The following is a 15,657-nucleotide window of genomic DNA, read 5'->3' as shown; positions in this document are numbered from 1 at the left end:
ATTTATCGTTAACAAATATATTTACACCCATGTATGCATGATTATACGATTAAGATATCGAACTGGATTCAACTTAGCTTTTTTTTTTCGTTAATGTGATCTTTTGCGTTACGTAGGAAGTATCATTTCTTCTTTTTGATTTTATTCATAAACAAAGACGATGAATTCGATAATTTTTTAAGAATGGAATGACGTTTATATTAAAAATAGGAACGATAAGGTACAGAAGATTTTCTTTTTGGGAGATTTAAGCAGAAGGAAACTTTTCTATCTCGGATCAGCGGAAACTTTTCGTGAGAAGAAACGTCGCTGTTCGTAAAAAAAAGAAAAATAAAAAAAAGTAGAAAGGATCGTACATTAAAAAATTATTTCTAAAAATCATGTAAGGATGACTACTTTAGGACGATCTACGCGTTCTGCATCAAAGTAACATTCGTCTCTCATCGCTAATTCCTTCCTTCCTTTACCCTCCCAACTAACATTGTCTTTAAGAGCATATAAAAAGTCGTGTGGCACATTGACGGTTGGAATGTTATTTTGTTTCTTTAAATTTATTAATAAGAACCATAATAATTAATAATATTAGTAATATAGTACTTTTGTCGTGTTATTAATGATATTTTTTCTTTAATGTATGTTTATATAATAATAATTAATATTAATAATATTAATAATAATAATAATAATAATAATAATAATAATAATAATAATAATAATAATTAATCATAATCATAATCATAATCATAGTAATAATAATGTGTATATATATATATAATATATATATATATATATATATATATATATATACCTTTCTTGTGTTTATTATAGTAGTTTGTTTAATCCTCTTTCCTCTCTGCACTTTAATATATTTTTATATATATTTTTATATATATATATATGTATATATACGTATATATGTATATATATATATATATTTTGCTTTTTTGCTTAAAACGCTTCATCTGTGCTGACTGCGGGTTTTGATTTGAGGGGGCCTATGTCCGAAATGTCGAGAGTATATGCGAGGCTAAACATGGAGACACGCACGAACTCTCAAAAGTCGGCACGGATCCTTTGCATTGCATTGCTCTTCGTGGCATCTGCGTTCGCTTTGAATCACTGCATTGGATATAATTAATTATACGACGTAGAGAGATTTATTATTATTTTACCTTTATTTTTACGCTTTTTTTTATCTTTTTGTTTTTTTTTTATTTTCTTTCTTTAGTTTTACGTTTTCAACGTTTTATTTATTTTTTATTTTCATCATTACTTTAAACGCATTACCTTTCTTTCTTTCATTTAGATCAGAGGTTTTGCTTTTTAAGTTTTTTCCGTATTTTCTAGATTCGTTACGTGGCACGGCACCACGTTTCGGTGTCGAGTCGCCTAATCGTCGCATCAAATCGTTTCACACGATAAAGATCCTCTCGTTTTTTATGATCGAGGATAAAGTGTTTTTAATCAAAGTAGCACTGTTATTTGATAAAAAGGACAGTCGTAGAGAAGTAGAAATAGATATTACATAGATGTAATAGAACGAAGAGAGAATATAGTTTCCTTCGATAATATATATTCGAAGAAGTCGTACGAGTTATCAACAAACGGAGTATCTCAAAAAACGTGTGTGTGGGTTCGTGTGTGTGCGCGCAAGTGTGTACGATCGATACGACGTGCGACTGCATTCACCGAGATTCTTCGCATGAGAGAACGTCTATTGTCGCTTGTTGCGTGTTGTTGCCGGTTAGTTTTTGTTCCTCGTGTCCGGGCGAGTATACAACCCGAAAGACACGGGTGGACCTTGATGCTCGCATAGTTCAAAAAGTGGTGACCTTGTTCGAAAGATAGAAAGAAAGAAAAAGATAAAGACGGAGATGGGGATAGAGACAAGGAGAGCTCGACAGAGAGATAAAAAGAGCATTTTCTTTTCTTTCTACCTTAGAACGAAAGGTTGCAAATGAAGGACATGCGAGCGGTCCACCTTAACTGTAAGGAGACGACCTGGTATCGGGAAGCTGCAATATCACTTGCAGCGGCATTTATGTAGAGAGCAGACTGCGTATGTGTACCATTTGTACCTGTGTGTTGTTTACATTTTTGCCGTATTTTTAGTTTTATTTTATATTTTCATTTATGTATTTATGTATTTATTTATTTATTTATTTATTTATTTATTTATTTATTTATTTATTTACTCCTTTTTTTTTGTTTTTTGTGTTTTTTTTTTTTTAATATCACGCACCATGCATGCAAATGCGTGGAAGATTTTTATTTATTTATTTTTTTTAATTCCTTCCTATTATTATTATTATTATTATCGTTAGTTTCATTTCGCTTAGCGGATCTACGCAAAAGCGTTTGCCGACGGAGGGAGCAGGGCTTGTTGTCCGAAGGGGGAGGGTGATTCTGACGTATAGCAAATCTTTCCTCTTTCTCTTTCTTTCTACTCTTCTTTTTTTGATTTTTTTTCGCTTTTTCTATTTTTATCTTTTCTCTCCTTTCTTACTTTTGTGTACGTCATTGTGTGTATGTTTTTTTTCTTTTCTCTTTTTTTTTCAACTTGTTGCCGGAAAATTTTGCGGTGTGAAGCTGTCGCTGGCTGCTGCTGGCGATTAGTTTTATTTATTTTTTTTGTTCTCGTGTGTACGTGTGTACGTGTGTGTGTGCGTGTGTGTGTGTGTGTGATTTTTTTTTTTTATATTCAAAGGGGAATGCTCGGAGATATCTGGGTGGATTCTCGCATTAATTTAACTCTCCTCGATTCGGATTTATTTTAGCTTTAAAAATCTTTCCTGGCATACGAATGGTCCGACCTCGCCGCGCATACACGTGCCGTACATTTTTCTATGCACTTGGTATATACGTATACTCTTTTGTATCGAGAAGAGAGAAGGAAAGAGCTCGTACCATGGGATATCATTTTAATTTCTTTTTTTATTTTCTTCCGTTTATACGCCCTCCTATTTGTTCTTTGTATTATTGTACATTTTCGTCGTATCTTTTCCCCGTCGTTTCATTCTTCTCCTTCATCTTCTTTCTACATTTTCTGTTTCCTATTTTGATTCGATTTACCGGAACTTCAGCGTACTTGGTCCGTAACTTTAGTTGGTCGTACTTGGAAATACCGGTCGATTTGTTTCATACGATATACTTTTTACTTATACTTTAATATCCTCGCGTTGAGACAGGTATTACAAAAAAATATATTTGGAGATTACGAAATTATACGTCGAATCCTCGTCTTCTAATTCTTAATGAAACAAGGAAAAAGCAAGCAGAGAAATTCGATTGAACAAAAACGGAGGACTCGTATACGACGTATACGTATACAAGAGTTTAACAAAGAATATCATTACGTTATATTATATTACATATATTATACGACAGGGAAATCGATACGAATGTTATTAATTAAAAGACGCGCCTTTCGAGAAAATTTATCTTACTCTTTCTTTCTTTCTTTCTTTCTTCCTTCCTTCCTTCTTTCCTTCCTTCCTTTCTTCCTTTCTTTTTTTTCTTTTTTTGTTTTTTTCTTTTTTTGTTTTCTTTTTAATAGTGATTGCACGCCGAGATCGGGCTGATATAGTGAGAATATTAGAAAAGAACACGATATACAAACGACTAAAGCGCTAAACTACGAGTACTACTGGTTACGCTAACACCGCGTCTTGTAGTACCAGCGCCATTTATCTAGTATTTTTTTTTTCTTTCCCTACTAGTTTCGAAAAGTTTCTCTAGGCTGACCCACTACCGAGATGCCGGCCGCGCGATCATCTCCGACCGGTCGTTAGCGAAAAGTGAGATCAGCGACTCTCAACAAGGACACCATCGCCCGACAGCGAACAGAATCGATGGTTCGCTTTTCCTTAAACGTCGAAATAGGAACATGAAAGTAATTTCGATTCGTATATATGGAACAAGACGTAATTGTACTTTAAAGAATACATCACCTTTTGATGGACGAATAACGCTTCTTCCACGTGACCTACGACCTCATTCTTTGTCTTTATCTTTATCTTTATCTTCATTATATAAAAATGTATCTTAACACTCGATTATTTTCAACTAATACATTATCAGCTCGATCGTATAAATTGATGTTTGCATTTAGATTTTTATTCTGTCACAAATAATCGCAGAGAGATCATACGCAGGTAGGAATGTCGAAGAGAAACGATTTTGAAAAAATCTTACCATTAATAGGAAAGAGGCCGTAGATCAAACGCAGACAGATAGCCAATCGCAAGCTTCGCAAAGAAATCTCAGGCAGTCGCGATACGAGGAGGATTTCGCAAATTCGGCCGGTCGGAGGCGCGTTTGGCTTCCCAATCTTGCCATTCTCGCGCTGAAATCTTCCGATTTTTCTTCGTCGTATATCTCTTATAATAGAACTTTGGAACCGACATCGAAACGACTATCTCCGATTCGATGGAGCACACCCGTTTGAACACAAATCGGTCGTTTTCGCATAGTTTTCTTTTTTTCCTCTTTTTTTTTTTTCTATATCTTATCCTTTGCGTCTCCTTTTTTGTCGAATCGATCTGCGTATACATAAATGGTCGAACTCGCTCGAGAGTCGACTTTTTCCTCCCTCTCGCACTCTCTCTCTCTCTCTCTCTCTCTCTCTCTCTCTCTCTCTCTCTCTCTCACTCTCACTCTCTCAATTTTTTTTTATATTTTTTCTTGATTATTTTTTGCTTTTTTTTTTCGTTACTTTAGAGTCATTACATGACTAGAACCTACGAATTATACGAGCGTATTAAAGCCAATCAGGAAGGTACCAAGTTTTTGATCGATCGAGGAGACCATCTTCTTTCTTCTTCTTCTTCCTCCTTTTCTACGTTTGGTTCAGGCATGCTCGAAACCTCGAATTGTCTTTCTTGTTCCTTCGAATTTAGTCGAAAAATATGTTAAAGAATGAAAGGTCCAAGGATCCGATAAAAGATTACTTTCTCGAAGCTTCTCGATCACTGGTTTAGAATAAATAGAAATTTGGCTTCGTCGAGTTTAGATCAATTTAAGTATCTAATATCACATCGACGTTAGATTCGAAGGAGAAAAAAAGAAGGATAGGTTTTCGAATCGTGGGTCGAATCGACGTCGGTTTCACTTGCGACGAGTGTGCGTGATGTATGCTGTATAAATGTCGTGTGTGTTAAAGTGTGTCATTAAACGCGCGTCCCTATATAATGAACGACAGGCCAGCTCTTCGTTGATCACGAAAATCCCAACATTCGAGAATGCGTGAATTGAAAATAGAATTTAAAAAACGGTAACCTAGCGCGTAACAGTTCGTTTTCTTCAGATTTTCATTTTAACGTATGTAAAATGTGTGTTCGTGTGCGTGTGTGCCTGGTGTACGTATTATCAGTGTGGGTGTAATCGAGTGTAATCGCGAGTGTATCGGTGTGAGCGTGTTATGTGTACCTAATTGCACTTATTCGACAAAACGGAACGTAAAATTGAACGCAAGATGGCGGCCGGACGGCCCTGGAACGTTTATCGGAGGTAATCATCGTAGCATTCCTTTCGTTTCTTTTTTTCTTTCTCTTTTAATACTCTTTTTTTATATTCTCATGTCGCGTTCACCGTTTCGCCGTCGGTCGAGCTCGTTCGAACTAAACGTTTTCGCGTTTTGTCTTGTAGTAAAAACGTAATCTCGAAACTTAGGCACAATTTGGAACTGTTTAGACCATTTACGTACGAATCACCATCGGCAAGAAACCGTATGTCTTCGTTCGAAAGAGACGAGAAAGATCGAGTGGTTTTTGAACTTTAGAAAAATATTCTCATCTTTATGGAATTGCCCGATTTGTTGTCCTGTTAATATTATTAAAAAATAGAAAGAAAGGCTCTTCGAAGATGACCTTGATGTAAAAAAGAGAGAGTTTCTTGTTTCACTTTCCTTTTCTTTTTTTCTTCTTCTTTTTTCTTTATAATTCTTTTCACGGAAAAACTAGAGCTAGACTTCTAATTACCAATTCGGCCTGAATACTAATTACGGTGCTATCGAAACGCGCGTGAGATGCTATAGATCAATTCTCGATCTCTTTACGTTCGAAGACACACGGAAATCTTTCCTTCGAACCATATACCAAACGTGCGACGATACTGTGAGGTAGCTAACATCGAGTCGTTTCAGGGCCAATCGGACCAAATCTTCCGGTTTATATGAAACAAAAATCCGTGTCTTCTCCTTCGTTGATCGTACGAACGACGGCTCGCGAAATAGAGAATTTACTTTGATACATTTATATATAGATGTATACATATTTAAATATATATATATATAAATATATAAATATATATTTAAATATGTGTGTGTGTGTGTGTGTGTGTGTATATATATTATTTTTGTATTCCCTGAATATAATAAGAACAAGAGAGAACAAGAGAAGAAACATTTTGGTTTTGATACAGTCGAGTCGCCGATCGAAGGAGAAGAACGAAGAGCCCGCCGTACATTTTTCTTTCCTTTCTTTGAACGCGCGGAATGATCGAACGAAAAGAAAAGGAAAATAGAAAAGGGCAAAAGATAACAGGAATCTTTTAGTCCGACTGTTTTCCGAGCAGTGCCCGCCATCTTGGTCCCGTCTGACCACCGGTGTGGACCAACGTAATTTCGCGTTATACCGCGGCTTCCATTCCCCTAAACTTCCTTTCTCCTTTTTTTCATTCTCTCTCTCTCTCTCTCTCTCTCTCTCTCTCGCTCTCTCTCTCTCTTTCTCTCTCTCTCTCACCCTTGCTCTCTTCTCTTTCTTGCCTTTTAGTCCCTCGCTTATCATTTTATTTCCGCACACCGTAATTATAATAGTTTTTTTTCTTGTTATATCCTTACACATATACACTAGCTGGTTACAATAATTTGTGAAAAATATACATCAAAATTTTGTTACTTTTTACATCACAGATATTTTAATATAATATATCCTCTTTTAATTCTTAAAGATTTCTTCTTTTCCTCCCCGTTTTCGACCAATCCGTCTCTCGTCGGATCGTAATAGCGCATCGCCCGCGATGGTGGAAGAGACGACCGGAAGTTCGACAAAATTTCACTTTGAGACAATTTTTCTATTCGCACCGCATATTATACTCTAGTTCTAGTTTCTTTCCTCTTTTTTTTTACCTTCTTTTGTCATTCTCAATTCAACAGCAGGTCTCCTCCGGTGTTACGGTAGATTGGACACACATATGCAACGTTAACGAATGATTTACTCGAATTAGTCTTTTGAATTCTTCTCTTTCGGCCATCTCCTCCGAAAAAAGTGCAAGTCGACGATCGTGCAACGGATGGTAGAAAAAAAAGGATCAAATATAGCTAACGATTCGATTACACTTTTACTTTCATATTCTTCGAATGGTCAACCTAAAGAGAACTCGAGAAGATTCACGTTTTTACGAGAAAAACAAGAAAAAAGAAGAAGAAGAAAAAAAAAAAGAAAAAATACAAAACGACGTAGCAAAGAAGATTATAATATAGTAGAATTGTTCGTTGCACGAACGATTTTTTATTGAATGCATCGGCTGTTAATGAAGAAATTGAAATGATTATTTTTGGTGAGTCTCGCGGGACGAAGGTCACGGGATCCAACTCTCGATATAGATTGCACCGAACGTCGCGACCAACTTCGTAACCGTAATTGAATTAACGACAATCATTAGCGTACGCACGTTTACAATCATCCTCACGATAAATATTAGTTCTGCATGAATTTTTTTTTGTCCTTTTCTTTCACATCTAACGATAAATCTTTTATAAAGGGTCTGAGTTGCTTTTCCTTCTGGGCACGATAGCGAGACGGTGGTGATTGATGACGGTGATGGTAGCAATGTACTCGCGGCGATGCCGGAGGCAGCTTGGACGAGGGAACGAGGAGGGTGCAGTGAGGAGGGAAGATGAGGGGAAAATGGATGACGATGAAGGCCTCGAAAGATGAGGGGCGAAACGAGCTTGCTTGTGTTCTAGCGAACGTTTACGAAAGATTTTCAGGTATCGAAATGGATGACGATGACGGTACATCGAACAAATTATCATGTGGTTGGTTTTTTTGTTTCTTTTTTTCTTTTTTTCCTGTGACGAAACTAAGTAAGGAAGGGGGATCCGGGGGCGGGGGTGAGTGGGGGGGGGAGGCGAGGAGGAGGATGAATGAGAAATGTCGACTGAAGAAAGGACGTGCATCGCTTCGGAATTACTGTGGACAGTGATAGCGAAGGAAGGTATATTCATTTTTGAAATTTTACACACGATCGTGATTAGTGCTTGCTTCGCTTTTTTCTTTCACCTTTTTGTTTCGTTTAACCCTAAGAAGACCTTAACGTTTACACTCAATAACTTGACTTTTTACGCGCGTATTTTTTTTTTTTTTTTTTTTTTTTTTTTCTTTAGAGAGTTACATCATTATTCTCACGCCTTATTCTTTTATACTTGTTTTTTTCCCTTTAAATAGGACAAATTTTTTAAGTTTAGTTCCAAAAAACACCGAGAGAGTAGTCTTGTTTACATTGTTTACTTTTTTTCGCATAGGGTATAACTTTTTTTTTTCGTTAATAAGGAATTTTTGCATTTTTAAAACACCAAACATACATGCCTTATACTTTATATACAGCCTAAAGTCTTTCAGTCGTTACGCTTGCTTTTTTTTTTTTCTTTTGGTTACTTTATTCCTTCTTAAATTCTTTCTTAAAATAGTGTCATGAGATGAGTGCGTGGATCGTTCTTCCCTTCCTTCCTAAATTTCTTACCTCTTCTCTCTTTCACTTTCTCCCTCTATGTTTCATTTTATTTTCTCCCTCTTACCTCTTATCCGATTCCTCTGTCATCGTTACTCGTTACTCGCGAGGAAAAGCGGATTAGCGATATCTACGTCCCTGTCATCGCTCTCTTGCACTCCTCGTTTTAAGTTTATAAGCCCTCCCCAACTTTGATTTCACCTAACACCGTCTAACTAATATCACCCATTGGTCCAACCGATCATTTATCATACGAAAGAAACGACGAGCGTCGTTTTTTCGTTTTCTATATTTTCGTCCCTTTCCAATCCGAATTTCGAACTGCGATACTAATATGGAATTATCAATGAACGATCTCTCGAAGAGATCTATCTTTCTACGAGAACCTCCTGGCCAAAGAGAGAACGTTTTCAAAAAAACAAGCAAACCTTTCCGAAACGTAGACTCGCTCCTACGCATTCGACATCATCATCATCATCATCATCATCATCATCATCATCATCATCATCATCATCATCATTATCATCATCATCAACATCGTTATCATCGTCTGTCATCGTTATTATCGTTATTCGTGGAACCCGGTGAAAAAACGAAACCCTAATTCGAGTGAGATCACTACAACGACGTTACTGCTGCTGCTGCTGCTGCTGCTGCGGCCGCGGCTGCTGCTGTATCTCTTCCTCTACGTAGTAGAAAATTTGCATTCGTATCAAAAAGTGTTATCGGGCGTACTCGCGCTTAAGAAAAATGTACTTCTGCACTTCGGTATTACGTAGAAAGACCCGAGTCGAGAGCACGCGTTTCCTCTACAATAATTTTTATTCCCCGTTTTCTCTCTCTCTCTCTCTCTCTCTCTCTCTCTCTCTCTCTCTCCGTCTTTCCGTCTCTCTGTCTCTCTCTCGTTAAACTTTTCAACTTTACATTCTTTTCATTCTCTTCTTCTTACTTGACTCGCCCGTTCGTTAGAATCTTTCTTTATCGTTTGCAATTATGTTTCCTACCACTTCGAAACTCTCCGTAAATCCGTCCCTTTTTATTAAATGAAAATTCAAGGAACGTACGATCGCGTCAGAAGGATTTCTTTCGGATTCGTAAAATCCTTGAAAGGAGTACGGTGATTCTTTTTTTTTTAACTTTCTCTTTGTCTATTCTGTTATTCTTTCCTTAAAAAACGCGTGTCTATCTTTTCACTCTCAACGAAATGTCTCGAGGATACCCTATTTTAATAGTTTGTAAAATATTTCCAGGATATCCGTATTCCGGTCGTCCTCAGGAAGCACCATTAATGTCACAGACTATAAAAGGGTATCCTTCGAAGAGTTGCTCTCTCTCTCTCTCTCTCTCTCTCTCTGTTTGTCTCTCTCCTTCCCTAGCACACACGCGCTCGCACGACTCTTCCTCGAACCTCGATTAGAATAAAAGAAAGGAGCTTGACGAGTCCGATATTAGAAAATTGTAGAGAATTTTACGACGTCCTTTTGAAATCCTTCTTCCCTGAATTCCTTGAAAAAATCTTTCCTATCTTCTCTCGATCGCGTTTCAAGCTAAACAACGTCTCGTTAAACGTGGGATGATGCGTTTGCGTCGAACACCGGCCTTAAGAGAACTGAGATTAGAGAAATATTGTCGCCTTGTGAAAAAATGTCACCTACGTGCGCCAAAAAAGCCTTGGCTCGTTTCTCATTTCGCATACGTCCGTAATGACCAAAAATATATGTATATATATATAATATATCATTCCTTATATAATTATGTTGCTCCTTACGAGTTAAGTAATGTTAATAGTAGGTAATAAGTTTCCATTAGGTAGTTTTACATCGATAGAGGAAATAATACGCTGTTGTCGTTTGTCTTATCCTTTTTTTTTCTTTTTTTTTTTCTTCGTTTCACCTAAAACGCATTAGCTCTCCTTTTGCTTCGATCTTAAACGATTGATCGTCTTATAGATTAGTATACGGCAAACGAGTATGCTTCTTCGCAACATACTCGAAAATGGAATCCTAAAAATTCAACGCGTATGCGGATCCGCCCGCGTTGCCTCTACGCTGCTTCGTGTTCCCTACTATAAATCGTATTTCTCGTCCGTGTTAGTGTGTTTTTCCGTCAGTGTGTCATTCACCGATTTCGTTCGTATTCCTCTGTAAGCGTATGCGTTACGTGTACGAAAGGATTGCAATCGGCAATGCCAGTGGTAGTGGATAAATCGTATCGTGTCTTTTATCAATATCTTATCGTTAGTCTGCTCCGAATTCGCAGGAAAATCGGCACCGAGAGCGTGGACACCGTACACGGCTGGTGATCTCTACCGAGTCTTTGGAAAATTGATAGCGAGTTTACTCGGTCGTACCGAAGCGTTTCTCTTACCGTTCTTCACCGATCTCCGTCGTGGGAGGTCTCGAAGAAGTGCTCTAGCATAGTTCTTCGACAGTATAGTTTTCGAACGAAGCCTAGGAGCCTAAGTCGGGGATAGTCCTCGTATTACGCATTCAAACGGTCTCCTGATCTTTCTCGTGGACCGTCGTCGAATCGAATCGTCGAATCGAATCGTCGAATCGAATCGTCGAATTCGAACGAAACTGTTCGCGCTCAAGGACGAATAGCAAGGATGTGAGACAGGCGTGACATAGGGCTTTCCGAATGGAAAAAGGGTTTTACCGTTCGAAATCCGATTAGCGTTACCATAATTCTATACCTTACTGATAACTGATACTGACTTTCGTCTACTGCTCTACGGAGTCTTCCATACCGATGACAGGGCCACGTTGTTCCGCCGGTTGCTGGCTGTTGGTTTGCTCGGCGGACCTGCTGCTGCCGGTGTTGTAGCCCCTCTGCAGTTGCACGACCAAGCCGCTTACCGCGGCGTATTCCTTCTGTTGCTGCTGTTGCTGTTGCTGTTGTTGAGTCTTCTGGCTCGAATGATCTACTATAAGCTTACTATCACAGGCACTTTTTTTGTCAGTTGATACGGCATAAAGATTGTGTAAGTCCGGGTAATGATTCAATTGTTGCTGTTGCTGCGTACCGAGGGCACCTCGATCTTCCTGAGCGGCACCGTTATGAACTTCGCGTTCTCTACTGGCACGATCTAACCTCGAATCGCGAGTACTGTCCTCGTCCCTGCTTCCCGCACGGGAGATCGAAAGAGGCGTTGGCGGTGAGGTCAAGCGATCGCTGCCGTCGTCGGTACGAGCCCTCTCGGAGGGCGACGGGCTGAGATCAACGGTAGGTACCCTCTCCGGTCTCTCCGGTACTCTCTCGAGTCTACCGGGGGTTCCCGATGGTCCCCTATAACTCTCATCCTCGCTACTGTCTTGCGTTATACGCGGCAACGGTGTCCTCCTCGAGTTCCTACATAGCTGATCGATCAGAGCCTTGCCGCTCATCGTTTCTGGGTGTTGCTGTTGTTGCTGTTGCTGTTGTTGCTGTTGCTGTTGCTGCTGCTGCTGCTGCTGCTGCTGCTGCTGTTGCTGAGACGAAGACGACGACGACGTGGACGACGACGACGACGTTTGTTGCTGTTGACTTCTCGTTTCCGTCAAGACTCGCTGGTCCCTGGGTATGCCGGTCTCGAGGCTCGACCTTATCAGATTGTCCAAGAAACTTCCGTTCGCTCCGCTGCCGTCGTAAAGGCTCTCCGTTATTTCCCTCGGTGCCTTCGCGATCGTCGCGTTTCTCGCGGTCGACGTACCAGGCGTTTCCGTGCTCGAGACCGTCGCTCCGGCCTCTCTCTCTCGCTGCGAGTGCTGTTGATGCGGCTGTTGTTGAACTATCGCCGCGCTTCTCTGTTGTTCTTGCAGGCCGCGCATCCTTTGCGACGCAAAGTATTGCTCCGGAAGGATGGTAGGTACGTTAGCGGCGCCCGGCATGAACGGCGAAGGTAAGAACGGGGCGGGACTCCAAAAGTTGAAAGGCGGAAAAGGTAAGTGCGGCATGCCTTCCATGAACGGTGGCATCTTCAGTCCGTTTGGACCGGGGATACCGCTGGCCGGGGCGAACGGCTTTTGAGTCTTCAGCGGTGCCTTTTTGTCCGTCGTACCGGGTCTCATCGCGGCAGCAGCCGCCGCCGCGGCTGCAGCCGCCGCTGCCGCCGTCGTCGTACTCGTTCCGTCTTTCGTCTTGTCGTCCGGTTGCTTCTGGTCCCTACAAGCGATAGATAGAAAGGGAGAGGAAGGAATTTCGGCTAGAGGAACGCAAGCAAGACTCGTATGCAAGCGCGTATAAATTTATCAGTTTAAGATTACCTCTTGCGTGGCCTCATGAGATGGCGTTCTTTAACTTTGTACTCGAGGGTGGAATGCGGCACGCCGTAGTAGCTGCCAGCTCGATGAACACTCATCTCGCCTCGTTGAACCGCGCGCACGGCTTCTACGAGACTATCTCTATCGTAATTCCTATACTTTCCGCGTTTTGGTCTGGTTCCTTTACCACCGGTACCGGGTTTCGGCTTGTTGGCCTCCTGACTTTGCGGCTTATTCTGTTGCGCTTGTTGGACAGGTGGCGCCGGCTGAGGTGGCGTGTAACGGCCCCTCTTGAATGGACTCGGCTCGGGCATCATCGGTTGCTGCGGCTGCACCACCGTACTCCCTTGACAAGCCGCTAATCCAGCTGTGACGCCCGCCTGTTGTCCTTCTTGGAACTTGACGCTGATGCTCTTCGCGATGACGTCACGAAAATTAACAGGCACCGCCTTGCCGACCAGGGAGTTCGTCGGGCTGCTCGTCCCCGAGAACGCCGGGCTAGCACGTTCCAGAAGATTCGGACTCGAAGCCGTTGCCGCGAATCCCTGAGCGAAAGCAGCCGAGGTCGGTTCGCCGTTCTTGTTACTCGAACAACCTGGCGTACTCGCTGGCTTGTAGGACGGAATCTTCAATATTGCTCTGCCTTGAGCACTATCGCTCGCCTCTTCCTCGATGCTCGGATTAAAATCATCGTTGGTCATCGGTGCCCGGAGATGTTGATGCGTTTGCTGTTGCGTCACCGATTGCACGCCCGTTTGCGGCCCACTACTCTGTTGATGCCCCACCGCCGATACCGAATGATGATGATGCTGATGATGTTGAAGCTGCTGTTGTTGCTGATGCTGCGCCTGTCCTTGATCTCCGTTCACGCTCTTACTCAATCTCTTATCCTCGCTCATTAACCTCCTCATCACCTCCGGAATGCGGTAGTCTTGCGTTTCTATTCCTAATAACGAATTACCAACGAAATTACCGAGATCGCATCTAACGCTCTCCCCTAGACCTTGGCCGACGTTTCTTTTACCTTTGAACGGTGCTGCCGCGGCCAACATTTTTTGAATGTACGGACCAATGTTTGCGTGCTCCAAACCCGGCCATTCCTGACCCGCATCCTGTCCTCGCTGAAGCAGAGTCCTCAGGGAATCTCCACCGCTACCTTCGAGCGCGGAAAACCTTACTAGGTCTTCCAACGACAACAAAGGTTTCAGGAGTGCCTTCTCGACCTCTTTTTCCTCTTCCGCTCCCGATAGTTCCTTCTCGTCCACCTGTTGAAACGTTCGCTTTAATATTTTTCCTGGATCTTTCTTGTCAATGGAGAAAAGAAATTTGTGCCTGGAGTAAAATCCCCTCTCGAGGAAAGTAGTATGCTTGCTCTCTCAGTCTCTCTCAGTCTCTCTCTCTCTCTCTCTCTCTCCCCCTCTTTCTTTCCTTCTCGCACCCCCTTCCCATCCCCAGAACCATTTTCTTTCTCTTTTCTTCCTCTCTCTCTCTATCTTAGAAATCGTACTGGAATAATTTACGTTTTACATCTCATAGAATCTTCTTTTAAAGACTCGAACGTACTTCGTCGAGAGGTATGCTTACGTGTTTCGTGTACGTGTCTTCGTATTTTGTATCAGTATCTGAATGTCTTTGTAAATATACCATTATCGTTTTATTAAATGCAAAGTAGCCAAGCGTCATGCAGGAACTGTCAACGAGTAAACGTTCGCATGTGGCAAAGCGTATCCAAAGATACTCGTTTTCGGATCCTACGAAAGATTGATTTCTTTTTTTTTTTTTTAAGAAAATGAACGAGCCGCTGTTGCAAACGACCATGCACCGACGAAAATCTATCAAGAAAATGTCGCGTTTGGGCGAGAAGGATCGTGACTTACCTTCCCAAAGTTATTATCTGTCACATGCAGTTAAACGTAATCGGAAATGATCGAATGGAATCGAATTTGTAAGATGTTAGAATGACTCGGTAATTAAGAGATTAGCTGGAAATGGCTGGAAAATAATAGATCGTTCTGGTCGCAGAGATCAAAACGTTCCCTTTTAACATGCATGTCTTTTTGCGATTTGATACGTTTAAAAGAAAAAATGGAAAAAAAAAGATCAAGAAGGATCACAGAGCAGAAAGCTTCGCGATTTGTTCCACTTAGCCAGTTCCCTTCTCGTAGACAAAAGGATCTTCCCAAAAACTTACCTCGAGTCTTGCAACCTCGCGAACGCCGAGTGGCCGCGTGTTAAACTACAAATAGTGAGACAAACAAAGTTAAACAGCCCATGCAGAAAACATTGGACACTACCGAGCGTCACGGCGACCGGCGAAGAATCGCACGGATCTAGTTTTTTCTCAAAAAATCGTACGTGTCGATGATCGAATCGTGTTTTCGACATGGCTAAACGCGAGTCGAGTCGACTGGTCCTTTCAGTTTAACGAGCTATGCGAATAATCGATAAACGAATGTCGACGACGAATGAAGAAAAAAAATCTTTGATTCGTAAGAAACGAGCGAATTCTACGATCGCCGTGCAAGAGGTATGTTTTGGGGAAGCTCGTTCGTTCTTCCTAACCAAAACCACGCTTACTATTAAATGCTAATAGACCGTACGCAAAACTCGACAAAAGCTCTTTCATACTCTCACGTATTTCTTTGTTTCCACCCTTTCGTGAGACCGAACCAAAAAATTTTCCGAA

The 15,657-nt window shown here is 41.0% G+C and overlaps 1 protein-coding gene across 5 annotated transcripts in view; it reads right to left on the bottom strand.

Annotated features, from left to right (window-relative positions):
• Nucleotides 1–900: 900 nt before the first annotated feature.
• LOC122635543 (mushroom body large-type Kenyon cell-specific protein 1) overlaps nucleotides 901–15,657 on the bottom strand; it is a 34,125-nt gene continuing 19,368 nt past the window's right edge. For 3 of the 5 annotated variants that reach the window (XM_043825870.1, XM_043825867.1, XM_043825872.1), the window contains 4 exons: nucleotides 15,163–15,207; nucleotides 13,996–14,236; nucleotides 12,975–13,917; nucleotides 901–12,873 (listed from right to left, as the gene is read on the bottom strand). In XM_043825870.1, the coding sequence (XP_043681805.1) occupies nucleotides 11,454–12,873; nucleotides 12,975–13,917; nucleotides 13,996–14,236; nucleotides 15,163–15,207 (2,649 nt within the window). In that variant the 3' untranslated portion in view covers nucleotides 901–11,453. The remainder of the gene's footprint in view (nucleotides 12,874–12,974; nucleotides 13,918–13,995; nucleotides 14,237–15,162; nucleotides 15,208–15,657) is intronic. The other 2 variants (XM_043825871.1, XM_043825869.1) reach the window with 1 other exon arrangement.

The sequence above is a fragment of the Vespula pensylvanica genome, chromosome 18, assembly GCF_014466175.1.
Source record: "Vespula pensylvanica isolate Volc-1 chromosome 18, ASM1446617v1, whole genome shotgun sequence".
Lineage (NCBI taxonomy): Eukaryota > Metazoa > Arthropoda > Insecta > Hymenoptera > Vespidae > Vespula > Vespula pensylvanica.
The sequence above is the reverse complement of the archived record's forward strand: the minus strand, read 5'-3'. Positions and strand labels throughout refer to the sequence as shown.